The following is a 22,180-nucleotide window of genomic DNA, read 5'->3' as shown; positions in this document are numbered from 1 at the left end:
AGGGGCCAAACCCTCTCTAGAACTCCCAGGAGCAGAGCGATCAGGGGAAAAGAGTACAGGTGTAGCCTCGGTCACGGCCGAACCATGGCATCAAGACCCAATGGAACTGGATTCATGTGGGAGAACCAGAGCGGACAGTGCGACATCTAATCTGATGCGAACACTTCCCTAAGCCATAGCCCCTGCCTCAATAGGATGTCTGTAGTATGAAAATTATTTTAAAATAAAAGCATTTTATTTATCAAAAAGCCTTTTCCAAAAGGTACATCTTGGAAGGGGGGGGTTGTCTTATATTCGGAACAATACAGTAATTTCCTACGTGCTTCAGACGCAGTCACAAAAGAGCGTTCCCATAGCATGAACTTTCTGATGCAGTGTTTAGTTAGTTAAAATGGGTCCATACTAATTACATAGAATAATTTTGATGTTACTTGATATTGTTAAAAAAATGGCTCTGAAAAGTAGTTAGGTCTGAAAAAAGCCATAGCTTTTTTTTCTTAGATGATCCTTAGTTTTATATGTTGCTGTAGCAATGTTCAGGGAAGAAGGAGGCGGGAACCGGCGAACAATCAAAGAAACTTTATTTAAAATAAATCAAACAAACTAAAATACCGCCAGCAGGCCCTCGCGGACGACTGCTGGCCACCAAAAATAAACATAAAGAACTGCCAGCAGCCCCTCGCGGACGACTGCTGGCTAAAATAAAATACAAATACAAAAACAAAACACAACACAACTAAAACACAGGCCTGTTCCTCTCTCGATCATCACCGTCGTCGCTCCTCCTTTATGCTTCCGCTCCTCCGTGAGAGATGCGAGACCGGTGTGCTTCACAGGTGTTGCTCATTAGCAATCGCACCACCGGCCTCGCGCCGTTCTCTCACGTCCCTCGGCCGTCCTGTTCGCCACAGTTGCTATGTAATTTAATGAAATGTTAACATGTTAACTGTATAATGAATATTCCCAACACATGATTCCAGTTGTCTGACTGAACCAGTGTAGTTATTGTTAAAGGTGCTCTAAGCGATGTCACACGTTTTTTAGGGCAAAACATTTTTTGTCACATACAGCAAACATCTCAATATCCGCTAGCTGCCTTCCCCTGAACACACTGTAAAAAAACGCGGTCTCTGCAGACACCCTAGGCTCCAAAAACGGTAACAAAAAGAAACTGGCCTAACCCGCATAACATAACAAACAAACATAACAAACTGTTCCAGCCAATAACCGACAAGAAGGATTTGGGGGTGGGGTTGAGGAGGAGGGAGGGCCTAGCTAGCCTCCGTTTTGTTTGACAATACTTTAAACGTCAACAAGAAGTGACGTCACCCAACATCGCTTAGAGCACCTTTAATAATCTAAAAATATTTAGAGGGGGCAGTCATGGCCTAATGGTAGCAGAGTTGGACTGGTGACCCAAAGGTTCTGGTTCAATTCCAGTACCGGCAGGAATATGACTGAGGTGTCCTTGAGCAAGGCACCTAACCCCCAATCGCTCCCCGGGCGCCACTCAAGGCTGCCCGCTGCTCCGGGTGTGTGTATCCACGTTTGCAGTGTGTGTGTGTTCACTACTCACTACTCTGCTCCTAATGTGTGTGCACTTACTTGGATGGGTTACATGCAGAGGTCAAATTCCAAGTATGGGTTACCATACTTGGCCATCACGTGTCACTTTCACTTTCACTTTCACTTTCATATTAAAATCGTTTTGGTTTATTGAAATAAAATATAAAAATGAGATAAGCTTTAAAATGTTTTATTTGAAATGTTGTCTTGGCAGTAATACATTTAGTTTAAGCTGAAAAACTAAAAATACTAATACTAAAACTAAAACTGAAATTAAAATTAATTATTAAAAATAAATATGACAAATATTTAAAAAAATAAATAATAAAAATCAAAAAAGCTCATAAAAAAACTACTTAAAAATATTAATAAATACAATAGCAGTATATGATTAATACTAAAATAACACTGGACTGAACATTGTAAACTTATGGTAGTATGGCACTCAAGTAAACTCACTGCAGTGACTAAATTTTTTAAATGAATATACTCATAAATACACCCAATGCACGAAAACCCATATTTCTGTGTGAGAATGCAATAAATCAGGGGACTTTTGACACTGGAATTCATTGCAGCATCATGATCATTGTGGTCTGTAAGTTCTTATTGCCTGGGAACACCCAGTTCTAGGGGGGATGAAACCAGTCTATGCTACAGTTTATAGACAAACATACAGTAGACACTAAGAGCTTCCTGCTTACAGACGTTTTCAGATGGAGACACACACTTCCTTCTAAATTAACCACTATAACATTCAAAATAATTACAATCAGTCCTGCCCTACAAACAGATCAGAACGGGAAGTGAACATAGATCAACTTGCTTAAGATCAGTGTTATTTTAGAATTTGTTATATACTACTATTATAGTGTCTATTAATATTTTGAATTTGTTTTCATTGTAGTTAAATTTTTAGTAATTTTATGTGCTATTGTTTTATTATTTTTCAGACGGTCTTCGGTTTCTGAGTCACCTCCTGGGCCTACCCGGTCAGAAGTGACCAAACACCTAAAAATGAAACTTCCTCCATCCCAGTAAAACCAATGCAATTTATTTTTGTTCTATAATATTCTTTCTTTTTAATTTTGTATTTTGAGAGAATTTTATTGAATTTATTAATATTTATGCAATATTTATGGTCTATTTTTGCCATTAAAAATAATCAATAAATTGATATATACATATGTATTTTTTTATGCAGTATTTTATTTTAATATAAAAATTTGTAACAAAAAATGCAATTCATTCAATTATAATACTTTATGTAAAATATTATTTAAAAATATATATATATATTGTTTTTAGTCAATTTCCCATTCATTTCCTATGGGGGTCATTTTTGACCGAAGACCACAAGTGTGACTACTTTTTAGACCACTTTGCATGCTCGGATCATGTTTTTTTGTGTGTGCACATACCACACACAATGCCATAAAAGTCACCAAGTTTCGAAACATTCACATGAAGCTGTGATTTTTAAAAATTCTAAACAGATTTTTTGTAATCAAAATTTATTGGTGTATGTGATTATAAGTGTGTTTGTATGTGTGTGTGTCTGTTTTGCACTCTCGATGTTGTAGAGTGTCACCCCTTTACTGCTGTGTACTTTTTTTTTTAGCATTGTGGCCGATTTGTTGATTGTACACACAAAATTCGGAGAATCTGTCAATTTCCCATTCATTTCCTATGGGGGTCATTTTTGACCGAAGACCCCAAGTCTTTGTTTTTAGACCACTTAGCATGCTCGAATCATGATCTCCAATTTTTTGTGTGTGCACATACCTAATGCCATACAAGTGACCAAGTTTTGTAACATTCTGATGAAGCTGGGATTCTTAAAAATTCAAAACAGATATTTTTGTAATCAAAATTTATGGTGTGTATGTGTATAAAAGTGTGTTTGTATGTGTGTGTTTGTGTGTGGGTGTGTATTTATTGCACTCTTGATGTTGTAGAGTGTCACCCCTTTACAGCTGTGTACTTTTTTTTTTTGGATTGTGGCCGATTTGTAGATTGTACAGACAAAAATTCAGAGAATTTTTTGTTGTTGTCAATTTCCCATTCATTTCCTATGGGTTCGGTCATTTTTGACCGAAGACCAAAATCGGTACTATTTTTTTTACGACCACTTAGCATGTTCGAATCATGATCTCAATTTTTTTTTCTGTGCACATACCTAATGCCATAAAAGTCACCAAGTTGTGTAACATTCCGATGAAGCTGTGATTCTTAAAAATTCCAAACAGATTTTTTTTGTAATCAAAATTTATGGTGTGTATGTGTATAAAAGTGTGTTTGTATGTGTGTGTTTGTGTGTGGGTGTGTATTTATTGCACTCTTGATGTTGTAGAGTGTCACCCCTTTACAGCTGTGTACTTTTTTTTAGGATTGTGGCCGATTTGTAGATTGTACAGACAAAAATTCAGGGAATTTTTTGTTGTTGTCAATTTCCCATTCATTTCCTATGGGTTCGGTCATTTTTGACCGAAGACCAAAATCGGTACTATTTTTTTTACGACCACTTAGCATGTTCGAATCATGATCTCAATTTTTTTTTCTGTGCACATACCTAATGCCATAAAAGTCACCAAGTTGTGTAACATTCCGATGAAGCTGTGATTCTTAAAAATTCCAAACAGATTTTTTTTGTAATCAAAATTTATGGTGTGTATGTGTATAAAAGTGTGTTTGTATGTGTGTGTTTGTGTGTGGGTGTGTATTTATTGCACTCTTGATGTTGTAGAGTGTCACCCCTTTACAGCTGTGTACTTTTTTTTAGGATTGTGGCCGATTTGTAGATTGTACAGACAAAAATTCAGAGAATTTTTTGTTGTTGTCAATTTCCCATACATTTCCTATGGGTTCGGTCATTTTTGACCGAAGACCAAAATCGGTACTATTTTTTTTAAGACCACTTAGCATGCTCGAATCATGATCTCAATTTTTTTGTGTGTGAACATACCTAATGCCATGAAAGTCACCAAATTGTGTAACATTCCGATGAAGCTGTGATTCTTAAAAATTCAAAACAGATTTTTTTTGTAATCAAAATTTAGGGTGTGTATGTGTATAAAAGTGTGTTTGTATGTGTGTGTGTGTGGGTGGGTTTGTATTTATTGCACTCTTGATGTTGTAGAGTGTCACCCCTTTACAGCTGTGCACTTTTTTTTAGGATTGTGGCCGATTTAAGACAATTTTCTTCCAATGAAGTCAATCCGATGAAGCTGTGGTTTTTAAAAATTCAAAACAGAAAATTGTTCGGTCAGAAATGACCGAGGACCGTCTGAGGCCCGTAAGACCTTCGTTCATCTTTGGAACACATATTTTTTATGAGATCCGAGAGGGTTCTGACCCCACAGACTGCAACGTCATTGCGACTTTCAAGGACTAGAAAGGTAGTAATGACATTGGTAAAATAGTCCATGTGAATACAGTGGTTCAACCTTACTGTTATGCTGCGTTCACACCGGACGCGAATAGCGCGTCAGGCGCGAGTGATTTCAATGTTCAATGCAAAGACGCGTTACGCGCGTAAAAAATTCCTGCGGCGCGAATGAGGCGTGGAGCGCGGCGCGGTAGACGCGAATACGCCTCATTCGCGCGTCAAGTTCGCGCGAATGGCGCGAATTGAGCGTATGGCGCAGGGGCTTTCACACAGGACGCGGAATGCGCTGCGCTGGCCGCTGGGTTCAGCGTTGCCCTTCAGATACAACGCGATTTGCGCTGCGCAATGCCAGAGCAAAGTAGGCGGAGTTTTCAAAAACCTTTTAAGCGGGAGTTCTATACAGTACCTCTCCCCACATGAGAAAATTGAACAGGTGTAACGTTAGGTGTCATGGGGGACGTGCATACGTTCTATGTATAACAGTTGTATTAGACAGGTCTATTAAACCGATCGTAAACTAATAAACACAGAGAATGCGAGCACTATGTGCTCAGGCTCTGGCGTTCTCAGCGCGTCAAAAATTAAAGGTCCGCCGCCCATATATATATATATATTTTTTTATATACATATATATACATACATTCATACATACATATAACATCGAAATCAACACACGAATCATGAGCTCAGTTCTTTTTTAGAATAAAACATTTATTCAAACATTAAAGCTGACACAAAGGAACAAATTATATATATATATATATATATATATATATATATATATATATATATATATATATATATATATAACACACCTGACATGCCAACTTGAATGGAGATATGTTGTTGTTGTTTTTTTCAATGCTATTGGGATGTGTCATTATGAAAATATACTTGAATGGTCTATAAGCATTTCACATATTTCTTTGTGAAGCTAGATGAGGACGGGACCTTTCAAACAAGCTATCCCACAAGAATCTAGGTGGTCTAGGTAGGGAGTTACAGCTGTTCCAAACCGGAGGTCTCACGGATTATATATATATATATATATATATATATATATATATATATATATGCAATATAGTTTTGAACATATATTAATGCAAATACTTTTCTTCTTTCATATGTGCAAAAAATTGAAATGAATGAAATAATACCACAGAGACATTCTTCAATATGCAAACGATTGAACTTGAATAAATTAGGCTAATTGATTGTTAATGTTCTTATTTTCATATGCATTGTTTTAAAAAAAAAACATTGTATTATTCAGGCAATAAAATACAATTTTGTTGTCTATGACTTGGTTTGATTCCATGTATTTTTATATTTTATAATAAAAAAGCTTAAACAAATTTTGTTATAGCTATAGATATTTGAAATAAATGGTAGGTAAAAAAAAATGCTTATTACAGGTTTCCCATTTAAAACGTAATTTTTAGTTTTCATTTTAATCATATGATTTTATTGAAAAAAATATGACACAGCTTTCCTGACGATGTCAAAATTGTATCGTACAGCTCAGGAAATTCCGACAGTACTAGCCGTTCATCCATTTTGATTTCCGTGATTTGTTGGATGTCCCGTTTCTATTGGCCGCGCTGATAATCGTCACAGAGAGCAGCGGCAAAAGTTAAACTATTTTGAACTTTGACCGCGGCGTGCGCGCGAGCAAGTCAATGGTGCGCACCGCTGCGCTTGCGCTTTGGTCGACGCAGCAACAAAACGTGTTCGAAATTTCAAAAAGTAATTAGAACCCTATATAATAAGATTAATAGTTCTGTAAAATTGGCATATGGAACTTCTCATAGATTCGAAATTAAAAGGGGAATTTGACAGGGCTGTCCGATTAGTCCATTGCTTTTTTTGTTGGTTACACAAATTATGGCCATTCATATTAAGAAGGACAATTTTCGTGGTATCAAAATAGAAGATACAGAAATTAAATGCACACAATTAGCGGATGACACTACTCTTTTCTTAAGAGATTATACTGAAGTTGAAAGAGCAATAAAGTGTTTGCAGTTATTTTCATTTGTATCTGGTCTTTCCCTGAATATTAATAAATGTGAAATTATGGCTCTAGGTGCATGTGACTTTACCACAATATGCAATATTCCCGTAAAAGAAGTTGTCAAATATTTAGGTATTAAGATATCAAAAAATCAGGAAGTTAGGAATGAGCTAAATTTTACTCCTATAATTCAATCATTTGAAAAGAAATTGAATTCTTGGCTGATGAGAGATATCTCTATAACTGGTCGTGTGTTATTGGTTAAAGCTGAAGGTTTATCCAGGTTGGTTTATAATGCTCAAGTGTTAGAGGTACCCTCCTCACTAATTAAAAGTATAGACACTAAACTCTTTAAATTTATTTGGAAGAACAAATCACATTATATTAAAAAAGAAAATATTTGTAGATCAAAAGTTAATGGAGGATTGAATGTTTTGGATTTTAAGACTTCTAATATGATATTTAAAATAAAATGGCTTCAAAATTATTTAAAAAATAAACAAAGTATATGGTATACGGTACCTAATTATATCTTTCAAAAAGTAGGTGGTATAGAATTTATACTAAAATGTGATTATGATGTTAACAAAATACCCGTTAAACTTGCAAGTTTCCACAAACAAGCTTTACTTTAATGGACTCTAATGTATAGTCATAATTTTTCCCCTCATAAATGTACCATTTGGAACAACAGATGTATAAGGATTAGAAACAAATCAATTTTTTTTTGAAAATTGGTTCGTAAAGGGAATTATTTGGGTTAAACAGTTGATAAAAAATGATGGTGTCTTATACAATTATAATGAGTTTGTTCATATATATAACTTTTCAGTTGATCCTGTCCAATATTTTTTGGTTTTACATGCAATTCCCAAGGAAATTTTGAGATTGTTAGAAGGTCATAATAATTGTTTCTCTACAAACAACAGTAGAAGAATTTACTTCTTGTATTAAACTGCAGGGTAAGGATTTCACAAGTTCTGGATGTAATAATATTTTTTTGCGGTCCCTTCTTCAATCTAAATGTATACTTGCTGTTACTATTCACTGGAATTCTTTATTTAAGAAACATATTGAGTGGAGTAAAGTTTGGATGACACCTCACAAGTATTGCATTACAAACAAAGTAAAAGAGGTTTCATATAAAATTTTCCATCGAATTTACCCAGTTAAATCACTTGTGGTACAACGTTTTAAAGTGAACATTGAAGATATTTGTGCTTTTTGTAAAACCACCCCTGAGACTATTAAGCATTTATTTTGGGAATGTCCCAAGACCCAGATGTTTTGGAAAGAACTTAGTAATTACTTGCAAAGTAAAGTTATGACTCCTGTTAACTTTGAAGAAATTGATGTAATGTTAAAATGTTTCTCATTTGAGGGTGAAAAAAACATTTTGTTTATTTTTGATTTAATTGTTATAATTTCCCGTTACTATATTCATAAGGTCAAATGGAATGGAAAAATACCAAATTTTGAACATTTTAAAATTGATGTTAAGATATATTTAGAAATTATTTCCAAAAGTAAAAACCTGAAAGCTATGAAAACTAAACAGCTGTTTGACAAGTAGGCCTACAAGCTTTTTTTTGTAAAAAGTCTTTCCTATTATTATTATTTTTTATTTTTATTTTTTATTTTTATTTTCATTTCTTCTCTACCCCTGACATGTATGGTTATATGTACTCTTGTGTGTAAATTGTTTTGTTATTGTTAAAATTCAATAAAAAAAAAAAACGTGTTCGCGCGGCGCAAGCCATTGAAATGAATGGGTTTCATAGCGCAGCGCAGCGCATTCCGCGTCCTGTGTGAAAGGCCCATAAACTTGACGCGCAAATGAGGCGTATTCGCGTCTTTTGAAGCGACACAAATACAGTTTGTGCGCAACCCCCCTAAAATAATGACTTTATTCCAAAATCTTAATACACTTAATATAATCTCTGTGTACCGAAGATGAACGAAGGTCTTACGCGTTTGGAACGACATGAGGGTGAGTAATTGATGACAGAAGTTTCATTTTATGGTGAACTAACCATTTAAAAGCTTTAAGATTTACATAAATGCCAGAATGTAACCCTCCACAAATCCTCAACTAATCTGTACTGAAACTAAAGCTATGAATGAACACTCAGAAGCCAAGAATGGTTTTACCACTGCTTTGTAAACTGTTTATTAGCTGTTTTGCTTTATAATCAGCTATTTAAAATGGATACATGTTTAAAGTAACATTTCAGATCTCACTGGACAGTGAGGAACACATTGACACCTGGAACACATGACAATAGCAGCAGCTCGCAGAGTCCCACAGGCATCATGAAACACTGTGATTCTTTACACATATGTTTGTTGATTCATAAAACAATTTACATTTAAGTCAAAAAAAGACTACACAGTATAAGGCTACAATAAATTCTATTATGTATGCATGTAACCAGCAAAAATAAGATATATTGAGAACCAATATTTGTAAGTATTTCGTTTTGCCGTCATGTCCTGGTCTTCTGTTGCACAGGGACAGGGGCATGAACAGGTGACAAAAGAAAAAAACACAGTGAACCCTGTATACCGAGTCAGATCCTGAATCAAGAGCCAGATTTACTAACAAACCCTCTTTTGGCATAAAAAAAAACTACTGTCAGGATCTACTAAAGACACGTAGTGAAATATTTGTCCTGAAAAGGTGTGGACAGGGTTATTTTTGCGGCTGACCTTATTGCATATGCATTTGTAGGAGTTTCCCTTTCAGACGCAGTATTTATGGGAGGAGAGTATTTAAATTAATCATGCAATGTGATTCACTAATGTTTTGCACTAGTCAATTTACTTGTATTTGCTCCATTATTTACAGTACTGCCCAAAATAAGGATGTCTTAAACCAGATGCTGATTTGCGCTGCTCTTGGTAGATTACGTTGGTCATTATGGATATGATCCGGAAGTGTCTGTTTTTTAATTTGCGTGTTGTCAGTAGATCACGCGCTGAAGTTTCCACTCCCATTAGCGATTTTTTTGGAATTGCGCTCTCATGCTAATTTGCCCTGTTTAGTAAATCTGGCCCTAAATGTCTTCTGAATTTTAACAGTCCGAAGACATTTGCAACCCCAGTTGTAGTAATGTGCATCAGGAACTCACATACTACAGAAGAACTCACTGATTGTGTGACAAATAAATTGTCAAAAAACAACCTGGAATAGGTGAAACTGGCTAACTTGCCATGCTTGTCAGAGAAATGTCATTGGAGACTGATGGTCTAGTTTGGAAAGATTAAGTGCTTTCAGCAATAGGGTTCTGACTTTTCTTGTTGAGGTACTCAAGAACAAACACCTGCAGGATCTTGTTGAGATTGCCGATGGAGGTACGATCCAAGTTATCCTCATTGTCATCAAAAGTGTGCCACACTGCAGGAAAAGGAGTCGTAATGAGATGAAGAATCCGGACCCCTGCAAGGGCAGAGAAATGGTGAACGTGATTTCACTAAGTACAACATCAACATTTTTATTGATCCTGGAACAACATTTCCATCAACCACTCAGATTTGAGGGACAAGTTCACAGTTTATGTCAAGTTTAGGCTTACAACCAGGATTATGCATTTCTACATCAGTGTTATTCACCTATCATTTCCCTCTGATTTTAGTCTAAGTTATGGATAGGGTTGGGTTTAGGGGTAGGGATGAGATTAGGAATTTTCAGACAGAAATGTTGTTCCAGGATCAACAATTAATTTTTTCTAACATGCAAAATCGCAGCGAATGCAGAGGAATACACACATAAGGCTTAAAAGCTTTTTTATATAAACATACATATTAATCTCAGGAAGTCTTTTACCTTGGTTGAGAAATGGTATGTGATCATCCAGAATTAGACCCACATGTAGGCCAGGCCAGAAGTACTGAACCTCATTAGGGTGATTCTGTAGGTGACCGAGCGCATGCAGCCGACGCTCTAGACAACAGTAAAGAGTTTTCCTCTCAATATCAGCTCATTTGGAGTATAACATTTATTATTTTATAAAGGTTAAAGGGGCATTCGGCAACTATTTCAACTTAATAAAACCGTTTAGAAATCATTTGGATGGTTTAATAACCTGTTCTGGTGAGAATGGTGACTTTCCCCACTCCCCCCAGCGTTCCCAGATGGAAAACCAACCTTGCAACATGGGGACTAACGTCCCGGTAAGTTGGAAATAGGAAGTCTTGTGAGAACGAGCGAGAAACACAAACTGCTTTACGGCAATTCGACATAAACAAACGCGCCGCCCTCAATGTGTATGATTGTGGCGAACAGGACGGCCGAGGGACGTGAGAGAAAGGCGCAAGGCCGGTGGTGCGATTGCTAATGAGCAACACCTGTGAAGCACACACCGGTGTGATCTCTCATCCCTCACCGAGGAGCGGAAGCATAAAGGAGGAGCGACGACGTTGATGATCGAGAGAGGAACAGGCCTGTATTTTAGTTGAGTTTTGTTTTTTGTATTTGTGTTTTATTTTAGCCAGCAGTCGTCCGCGAGGGGCTGCTGGCCGTTATGTTTATTTTAGGTAAGCCAGCAGTCGTCCGCGAGGGGCTGCTGGCGGTATTTTAGTTTGTTTTGTTTTATTTTAATAAAGTTTATTTGAATGTTCGCCGGTTCCCGCCTCCTTCTTCCCTGAACATTGCTACACTGGTGCCGAAACCCGGGAAGAGGGAGGAACGCGTTGTCAGAGAGTCCTCGCCGCTGTGGGGAATCCGCGGTACCATCGAGCATGGTGCGCGAGTCGCCGCAGCTCGCCGTGGGCCGGAGCCTGCTGCCATCCGCCGGGCAGGGGAGGAGCAGGGAGCGGGGGACTCCTGCCGTCTGCCCTAGAGCCCAAGGAGCCGTCGCCGTCCACCGGGCGGCGGAGGAGTGTCGAGCCGCCAACCGAGGGCTACCCAGCGTTACCGCCAGGCACCGCGGAGGAATTCGCCCAGCTGGTGGAGGACCATGATGGCAGCGCGTTGTGGGAACCGGACCAAGTTTTTTTTTTTCTCTCTCCCCTCTCTCGATCTGTCGCTCCTCATGCTTCCGTCTCCTTTTCCCTCGGCTTGTCGGTCCATACCCCCCAGGGTACCCCCCGGCCTGTGAGGGGCGATAGGGGTATGTGGCGAACAGGACGGCCGAGGGACGTGAGAGAACGGCGCGAGGCCGGTGGTGCGATTGTTAATGAGCAACACCTGTGAAGCACACCGGTCTCGCATCTCTCACGGAGGAGCGGAAGCATAAAGGAGGAGCGACGACGTTGATGATCGAGAGAGGAACAGGCCTGCATTTTAGTTGTGTTTTGTTTTTGTATTTGTATTTTATTTAAGCCAGCAGTCGTCCGCGAGGGGCTGCTGGCGGTATTTTTGTTTGTTTCTTTTATGTTAATTAAAGTTTATTTAATTGTTCGCCGGTTGCCACCTCCTTCTTCCCTGAACATTGCTACAATGAAGTATTACCCACCTCGGTAGACATAGTTCCACACGATAAAGTTGTCCGGCTCCGATAATAACAAATGCACATGGTAGAAACGGGGAGGAGGGTGCCACAAGTGAGTTTTTTTACGACATTGTTGTGAAATATACGCCTCACAGCTGTAGGGGGAGCTCGTTGAGAAAACATGAGACAACAAAGGTGAAAATCTGCGAAGAAATAGCTAGAGTTGCCGAATTCCCCCTTTAAAAGTGCATTCAGTAGTGTTTTTGTTTATGTTGTGCTTGTCAATATGGCAGTCACCTTTGATTATACTGACACCTAGTGGTGTAGATGCAAAAGCACAACGTGAGAGGAGTGGATTGATTCCCCAACATAGGGGTTACAGAGAGAAATCCTTATTAATGAAGGAAATTCACACTGAGTAACTTAGATTTTATTTATAATATTACCAGTTACAGTATATTTTTGCACCCCTAGTGAGTGTGCTTCATTGTATGGAATGTGCACTTATAGTGTTCTTTGAAGTATATATATATATATATATATATATATATATATATATATATATTAAAAACTCTACTATAAAATATTACTGGAATTAAAAAGCCACTTAAGTGCACTTAAAGAGAGTGTACTTTTGTGACTAAGAAAAAGTCACAAAAGTACCATTAAGTTTTTTACTTGCTTAATTTACTTTTTTATATACTTAATTTTTTTACCATTAAGTATATTTTAAATCATTGTTTAATCATGCTTCAAAATAGTGCACTTATTTTTGATGTGTTGATTATAATTTTAACTGTAGCATTTAATTATTAAATACTACATTTAAAGTTAATATATTTTGTTATTAACTGTTGGTCAGTACATCGGCAGTACACTCCAACCTAAACAATAGAAGTGAATATGAAATTACACATAGTAAGCCCCACTTAGGTGGGTCTGCATTTAATATAAATTTAAACCATTACATATGTAAATTCAAATAAGTATCAGATAGTGTCTGAATAAGTTCGCACATAAGTATAATCTATATTTCTTTTTAAAAGTATGCTAAAATGTACTTTTTCCACAAGGGTCTGCTAATGAAAATATATCTGAATGAAAGCAAATGAAAATCAACTGCACAAAAGCAACACATTGCAGTAGCGTTTAGTTTCTAAATGAATCAGTGTTTTTGGTGTAAAAAAACAACAACAACTGAACGAATGATTCACTGACTCACATATCAGTAAGTCTGAACCATTCCAACCATTCCACAAACGAACCATTCAAGTATTTGAATCAATTATTTTCTTGTGGACATTTGTTTAGACTTATTGTCATCATAACCAAACCTAACTAAATTTCTCAGAGGAAAAGTAAGAGAAAACAGAGGGAGAAAAGATGTGGCAACAAAATGGAGCAGAAAAATTACTAACCAATTTTTTGAAGTTTGGTAAGCCATCGGGTCGTACTAGAGAACTGATTACCAAAGCGAGGACTAGGACCTCCAATCAAGTCCAGTAGAACAAACAGATCCTGGGGAGAAATTGAATGAATTAAGGACGTTAACCGGTTTTGCTGTTTGCTTGCATTCATTTTCTTTAGCCGTACATTGATTGATTGTCCATTTATGTATATATATATATCACTGATACAGTGAATGAGGATGTATGCATGCACAAATTATCAGTGAATAACAAAGTTTGTGCTCCTCACAAAAAAGTTTAGAAAATCTTATAACACATTACATAAGTCATATGGACCACTAATGGTACTTTTTGTATTTGCACAAGCAAAATATCTCATTTTGTTTTCCATGGAGGAATGTTTAGCTGTATGTCAACTTTTCTTTTTGTATTTATCATTGTTTATAAGAGAACTGTACAATGCTGTCGAGCTGGCTGGTGTTGGTGGCTTCTGGTGGATGTGGTGTCGTCGCCATTTTGTGGGCTAGGTGACGAGATCCGTACAGAGAGTCTTCAGAGGTCCACTGATACAGAGCCTCCTCTCCATCAAAGAAGAACAGCTGCAGAGACAGATCTGACCCAGAGTCCTGTGAGGGAAAAAACATATACATACTGCCATCTACTTGTGACACTACAGAATAAACACAAATGAAAAACCATTTCGTGTAAATTCATGTTCAATCCCATGAATACCAATCAAATTAATTTGGAACCAAATAAGTTGGCACAAAATAAAGCTATACCCAGCTAACAATGACCTGGCGGTTCACCAGCGTTTTTTGGGCGGCACAAAGTCAGCGGCTTGACACGGTCGGACCTCCGGCGGCACACCATTGGCAACCCGACCATTCTGAAAATGCGGTCGGCCCGCCAACGTTTTTTGGGTGGCACGCCACCAGCGGTTTTCCGCGGCTGGGCCACCGTCGGTACACCAGTGGCAAGCCGATAGTCGGTCCAGTGTTGCTGAGCGCTTGCCTTACAGGACATATTTAATTTATAAATGTATATTTATTTTAATTTATTTTTACAGTTAAAAAGAATCTGAAAGCACTGAATTAAAAAAATTGTGAAACTGACATAGCTGTTGTAGCTATATCAAAAGTGTTGGTGGTATAAAAAATACTGCATATGAGCATTTTTAGCACGCGTTCAAATGAAATATGGGGCTTGAGTGTTCCTAAAACAATAATAAAATAATCTGAAATTATAAAAGTGCCACAATTGTCCCACTATCACGTGCTGGAGTGGTAATTTATGAACGGGTCATATAACTTCAAAATAAGTTTTAAATTCATGATTTAATAATGATATTTTTATTCAAGTAAGGTTCTAATTCTAGATGTTTATGTTTGTAAATGAAATACTTAAATTATCCTATAATTTACTTGACTAATAGTCACGTTGAATAAAATAATCTGATAAATATAAATGTATTAATTTAATCTGTCCACTGAAAATGTATTTAATAAAAATATATTTGCAACTGCTATTGAGACTGGTGTACATTGCTTATTTTTATCCATTAAGGGCATTTTGTTTAGCATGAGTAACTGATTATAAACCGTGGAACGACCGTGGTCCGCCAGAAAAAACGTATAAAAAACCAGCAGCACGATAGCGGACCACCGTCGGGAAAGCGGCGGCTGCCGCTGGTGGTCCGCTAGAATAACGATGAGCAAAACGCCAGTGATCCGCTGGCGGCGTCCGCCAGTGGCCCGCCGACTTTGCCACCGGTGGTCCACCGGTGGTCCACCACTGGGCCGCTGGACTCATGTTAGCTGGGTAAGCTACCCACTGTCAAAGAGAGCTCTTTACTGAACCAACCCTATGCAGAGCAGTTGAGAAATAAAATGTCCAGTGAGTGGCGCTAAAAGGTTAATGCTCTATAGCGTTACATAGCAAAATAACGTTCCACCTACTTAAACCGATAGAGTTAACAAAAGCAAATTTAAGATAAAAAACATATGCTGGTTCAATCATAGTGTAGGAAAATTATGTGATGAATCATGTCACCTTTGCCATGCTCCTATTCCATAAAAACTGTTGTAATCTTTTTGCTGATGGGATTCTCTCTGAAATTTGTCTGAGATCCTCCGGCCGTGATTAAAGCAGATTTGAAGGCATTGTCTGGAGTCTGTTTAGTTATTGCTGCGCAGAAGGTTATAGGACACTAGAGATCTTATTCTCGAGTAATAGTGTAAAAAGGGACGAGACGATGTCCGACTCGAAGCCTGTAGACGCAGTGCTAGAGTATAAATATCATTAAGTGTCGACTGTGGACGCTTGGGTGTCGACTGGAGATGCCAGGTAAACTTAAGTCAGGTGCATAGGGGAAAATCTACTACAAAAGCATAATCGAATTTCAAAAAAAGTTAAGAAATTAATTGAATTTTTATTTTTAGAAAATATTCATATCTTTAAAATTGTACTGTAATGTCACTCTTTGCATGGTCGTATTCTGACCTTAGCGCTGACTAGGCAGAACTTTGGATCGTACCACACAAGTCGTGTGCTTGACTATTCAGCAAATAGTTATAGTCATTTAAAGATTTATACACCCTCAGTTTCTAAGGGTAGGTCAGGTAGGTGTAGATGTCAGGCCGCTCAACCGGAGCTAATCCTGTCAGATCGTCCATCCATTGAGTGACTTGTACGGGTCGGTCAATCTGGTTCTGTCTGTTAAAGTTAACTTTTTTAAATAAAAATTGCAGTCCTGGACAGTGAGTGACTTTACATGTTAAGATAAAATTAGATTTTCTGTAGTCATTGTTAAAATACAAGCTATCAAAACTTGCTAGCCAGGGGAATTGTTTTGCCTCCACCTAAGCTCCGCCCACAAAAAAGGTCAAAATGTTTACTTACTGAAAAGGGGGCTATAAAACAAGTGACAGTGTGTCTTGCTGTCACCAAAGTTTATTTGCTAAAAAATATTTAAACACAAAATCTAGATATACATTAGATGATGACCTTACTAATCGACTAGTCAGTTGTTCAACCATGGTGACCCATCCCTATTTTCTGTGTACATTGCCATACCTTCAGGGTCTTTAGTTCGTCATCTTGGGCTCTTGTCAATTCCAAAATCATTGAGCAGGGGACAGCAGAATCCGTTGCTCCGAGAAATTCACGGCCGTCCCACTGTGGAGGGTAGTATTTGGAGTCAAAGTGGCAGGCCAGCACCAACTGACGTTTTGCAGCAGGGTTGAGAGTAGCAATTATGTTGGTAAAGGGAAGTTGGCCGTAAGGAGTATGAGAATAGAAGGCGTCCTCTGTCACTTCCCACCCTGCGTTCATCGAGCCAAGGGTTGATTTAATATGCTGAAGAGAGAGAAACTCACACACTGATTACACTGTCACAATTTGAACAGGAGCTTTCATACACACACTCATACATACATACTGACATCCCGAACGTGTTGGCTTCCAGTTGAACCAGGGTAACGCACAACAAGCATAGTCTTCAGGTCTTTCTGCCACATTCGGTCCAGATCGGTATGAAATATGACACTGCTCAGTTCACTGGAGCTCAGTGTGGTTGCACCATGTTTTAGCTGAAGAGAAAAGGAATTAAAAATTGTATTCATTTATTTATTACACAGTGGGTTTTTGCAGATGCTACTCATTAATCTTCATCCATATGAGCTTGTGATGTGTATCCACTTTCACTGTTTCTGTGTTGTGTGCATTCATACCTTTGAGCAGTGTTGTGGTTGAGACCAGCATATTCGAGTCTGAAGTAAGTTTCAGACTAGAAGAGTGTTGAGATCAAGTTAGGGTAAACTGCAAAACTGCTATTTTGTCAGACTGCTATTTAAGTTAAACACTGCATCCATATCGATTACTTCCCTACAGTATAGTTTGTTAAAAAAACGTACGCCAAAAGAGTGGTATGTCCGAATAGTATTTGAAAATCCAGTCCCTGGATGACCTTCTACTTCTGCCGAGATTCTGAAGTGTGCATTCGATGGACACTTTACTATGGACACTATGGACACAGGAGAGGATTTATGAATGGCAGTGAAGCGACGCAAGTAGAGTAGCGGGTAGGGTTAGGTTAGGGGTAGGTGTAGGAGAGGGCTTTAGGGACAGGAACAAGTAATGTTCCAATAAGACAGCATTCATTTATGATTTCAATCAATGTAATCATATACACTGAATATGTAATTATTGCATACTATTTTATAATGTACTACACTTATCATGATTAGATCCAAGGAAGACGGCGATGATACAACAAACAAACAATACCGGACACTAGAAAGAACACAGACAGGAACTTAAATACACAGTGGCGATTAACTAAATGACCAGCAGCTGTGATGAATGTGATTAGTGTCCATGGTTACAGATCAGTGGCGGGAAACACAGACAAGGAAACACATGTGAGGAATGAAAAACCAAACTAAAAGTCCATGAACTGAATATACTGTAACTGAACATAATGGTGACAACACTGAGATGCAAAGTATCTGTATTAGTGCAAAGAAAAAATAGCTATTTTCACTTCAAGTAAATAGTATTTAATGCAAACATCCTCTGCCTTAAAACAATCGGATTAAATCGAACATAATTAAGCAATATCACACTAGCTATGTTTACAGACACCTAAATAATCTGTTAGTAATTGGATTGATGGCTCAATCGGATTTAAAAGCCTTCATGTAAACACCTCAATCAAGCTCTTCCGACATATTTGTCAGCTTTCCTTTTAGGTATGTCATCAAGACAAAACGACAATTATACTCACAGCAGCTCCAGTGATATTATAGCGGTGGCTTTCTTTAGTGCTGGGACTGGGGAGCAACGTATGCTCTGAAGTTTTTTTTCAGAATACACAAATGCACATGTAAATGAAAATGTCAATCAGATTGCAAAATTTAGGTTTCATTGAAATCAACAGAACTATCCGAATCTGAAGTCAAATTGGATTCCATCGGATTGATGAAAATTAGTCCATGTAAAGAGGAGTCTGATATTGCTTTTATAACACTTCAGTAAGCGTAAAGTAACTTCTTTTATTGATATACTTTTGCTTCGTCAAAATAGTTCCAAAGCAGAACGAACCACTGCATCCCTGAGCACAGTATTTTGAAGAAATCGGCTGAGTGAATCATTCAATGACTCATTCATAAAGTCCCTTGCTGCCACCTACTGCGTAAAATCCCTACTACTACTTCACAGGATTAAACGGTAAAGACATTGCTCTGCCAATCACATTTAAAGACCGGAGCTAATCAACTAACACATTTATGTAATTTGACATAATAATTGTGATTAAGGAGCCCTGCTGCAATAAATTCTATACATGCAAACTGATGAACCTAAAAACTACATAAGACCAATTATGTAGTTTTAATTATTTAGTGTTAATGCATTAACTATTACAAATTGTGTCATTAAATGTTATAATCGATTAAGAGCCCTGGCTGTAATACTTTCTCTTATACCAGTTAAATGTGCAGACAACTATATACAGTTTGTTTGAACAATGAAAGACAACGGGCAGAGTGGAATAAGTAGTGTGGGGAAACCAATTTTCGCACGTAACTTCATATGCCAAAATGAATTGTCAACTTATTCTAATTTGAATTCTTAAATGTAAGCATGACAAACTATAAAATGTCATTGAATTACAATGAATGAAACCTTTTCTTCTTCATTTTCTTCAAAAACAAAAGTAAAGTACATCTTTTTAACATTTTAAAGCTCATGCAACTAGTGACGTCCTCTGCGCACTTCTATGTCACTTCAGTTGTGGTAGTTTCACAACATGCTAACATTTATGTCATGCATAAACTCAAAATTTCTTGTGAATGTGTACAGTTGGCCAGAAGCAATGGTTTACAGTTAAAAGTTTAAAATATTTTTCAATTTCATACATACAACTATCATTTTGTTTCAAAAGACATAGGTTCATCCATTGGGGTCGTACGAATTACCATCATGATGGTTGTATGTGTTTTTTGAAGTATCAACCTTCTCTTGCATTATTTGATTATTTTACTAAAAATCTTTATTTGTGTTCACCTTAAGAAAGAAAGCATCTGGGATGACATGAGGGTGAGTAACAGATTTTTTGGCCTGTACCCTTTAAGGTGGCTGTGACATCTTCCATGAAATGAATCTAGAATGTTCTTTATTAATAATGAATCATATATTAAAAAGTCTACTCTTTCTCAATCTACAAAGCTGTGAAAACGTGACAAAGTGAAAAAACATGAATGATAATACTCTTGCTTAATGGTAATGGTGCAACCAAACTAGCCTAGTCTATAGCCCTTGTTTGTAGGAGAAATTATACCCTGCATATGTCTAGAGGATAATTATGTGTTCAAACTACACTATACATGGCAATAGAAGGGTTCTGAGATAAGTCGACACAGCTGGAGGACATTCAGTCTGAAAGGCTTCTGATTATGATCGTTCTTGAATAATAATGTTAAGATGGGTAGAAACACCTAATTAAACTACTTCTTCTTTAAACACGATATTGATCTTCTGATGACATTTCGTTTTGTTTGGTCTCAAAGTCCAATTGTTCTTGTGCTGCGATTATTGATTCTGCATGTTTTATTTGAGCCACTTAATGAAAGTAGCTTGTTATGAACAACACAGAAGTAAAAGACATCTGATCTGGCAGATCAGATATGTTTTATACAAAAAATATGTGTCAAGGTGAGGAAAATAAGATTATAAAATATTATATTCCACTGTATAACTCGAACTTTTCAGTTATCTGATCACATGTTGAAAAGCAATAGTGCAACAGAAGCATCATTCAAAGACATTTTCCTAAAATACTGATCTGCTGTCTTTAGAACTGAACAAACAGAATTAATTCAAAAGACTTTGAAAGTCTATATTAAGATATCCTGCTGATGGATCAAAAATCGGGATCTTGCTCCCATAGCAACTAGAAAATGGGAGACAGACTGAGCAACATGAACTGAAGTAAGCTACAAGTGACCAGATCATGTACAAAGCCATGATGCAAAATAACCTTACTTTCCTCAGTCGGTTTAAGTGATCACTTCCAAGATTCTATTGGATATTTGAAATTAAAAAGACATGCAAAAAAAAAAAAAAAAAAACACAAAAAAAAAACACACGAATGCATGAATTATACAGTTTTTCTTTTGGGTATGCATTAAAAACAGACAGATATTCCCTAAGGAAAACACCCCCCTTCATGAGAAAAATACATACAATTCATGAATAATTCTAACATTGTTTAGATATCAATTCTATGCCAATTCTCTTAGAAGGAACCAAGCATCAGTTGTGTAAAGATTGCTACCTTCTCCTCCTGCCAGGGAACAGTGTCGCAGCTCGTCAGTGTCGCTATGATGCCAATGAAAGCCAACAGTCTCGCAGTCCAGCGTCGTTCGGCCATCTCATCACCTCAGTTTTGTCCTCACGACGCTCACACACACACACACACACAGACACTCCACACAACTCCGATCATGTGAGAGCCCACTTTACAAACCCTACTATGGCGAACGCCTTGCTTGTGGATATTAATAACGTTCCGTGACGCTCGCAAACTGATTGGCTAAAAGACAGACATTGCTGGCGTGTTGAAGGCTTAGCTCATGAATATTAACCACAGACAACAAACCAACGTCAGCGAGGCTTTATTAATATTCATGACTTACCACTTTGATTCGGCACAAAGAGCCAGCTGTTGTCGAGCGCTGGAGTTTTGTTTTGTTACAAAACAAAACTCCAGCGCTCGACAACAGCTGGCTCTTTGTTACTTCGCCTTCTTTTCCTGTTCCTAAATAACGAAACAATTTCACTGTATTTATACAATATTTAAATAATATTGATATGTTTTCTTTGTACTAATGGGTTTTGTATAATACATATTCCATTTAAGGGATCGTTCACCCAAAAATTTAAATATTGCCATCACTCACCCTCAAGTTGTTCCAAACATTTATGAATTTCTTTCTTCTGTTGAACACAGGATATATTTTAAAGAATGTTTGTAACCAGACAGTTGACGGCATCCATTTACTTCAATATTGGCTAGTCGTATTTATTTCCTACTATGTCAATACCGTCAGCTGTCTGGTTACCAATAATATTTAAAGATAAAAAACAACATTATAAAATAAAAAATAAAGAAATATAAAGATACGATTATAAACTGGCGTATTTCTACGCCACAATAAAGCAGAGTAAAATAATTCAAAGCATAGCTGTTGTTTATTTTAGTACCATTTAAATAGTTACAAACAATACTATTTACGAAAACTCTAAACTGCATATTAGTGACATGGCCGTAGCCAGCTATGAGGTCACCGAGGTCCGGACCTCGGTCATT

At 37.3% G+C, this 22,180-nt stretch overlaps 1 protein-coding gene across 1 annotated transcript; it reads right to left on the bottom strand.

The window, feature by feature from the left end:
• Positions 1 to 9,110: 9,110 nt before the first annotated feature.
• qpct (glutaminyl-peptide cyclotransferase) lies at positions 9,111 to 21,340 on the bottom strand. Its single transcript, XM_077238626.1, has 7 exons — positions 21,146 to 21,340; positions 17,253 to 17,399; positions 16,885 to 17,166; positions 14,268 to 14,435; positions 13,819 to 13,918; positions 10,795 to 10,911; positions 9,111 to 10,407 (listed from the first exon to the last, which is right to left on the bottom strand). The coding sequence occupies exons 1-7, from the start codon at positions 21,239 to 21,241 to the stop codon at positions 10,232 to 10,234; spliced, it is 1,086 nt and encodes a 361-aa protein (XP_077094741.1). The 5' UTR covers positions 21,242 to 21,340; the 3' UTR covers positions 9,111 to 10,231.
• Between the last annotated feature and the right edge of the window lie 840 nt (positions 21,341 to 22,180).

Source organism: Siphateles boraxobius, unplaced genomic scaffold, assembly GCF_051911475.1.
Source record: "Siphateles boraxobius isolate OS27281-9 unplaced genomic scaffold, OSU_SipBor_1 22, whole genome shotgun sequence".
Lineage (NCBI taxonomy): Eukaryota > Metazoa > Chordata > Actinopteri > Cypriniformes > Leuciscidae > Siphateles > Siphateles boraxobius.
This window is presented reverse-complemented; position numbering and strand designations above follow the sequence as displayed.

What these genes read in the sequence shown, in the direction of transcription:
- qpct (XM_077238626.1), bottom strand. Translation starts at nt 21,241, where the DNA reads ATGGCCGAACGACGCTGGACTGCGAGACTGTTGGCTTTCATTGGCATC. An exon ending in CCAGCCAGCTCGACAGCATT is followed by an intron (nt 13,919 to 14,267) that starts GTACAGTTCTCT and finishes ATTTCTCCCCAG; the next exon opens with GATCTGTTTGTTCTACTGGA. An exon ending in TACCAAACTTCAAAAAATTG is followed by an intron (nt 10,912 to 13,818) that starts GTTAGTAATTTT and finishes ACTGTTGTCTAG; the next exon opens with AGCGTCGGCTGCATGCGCTC.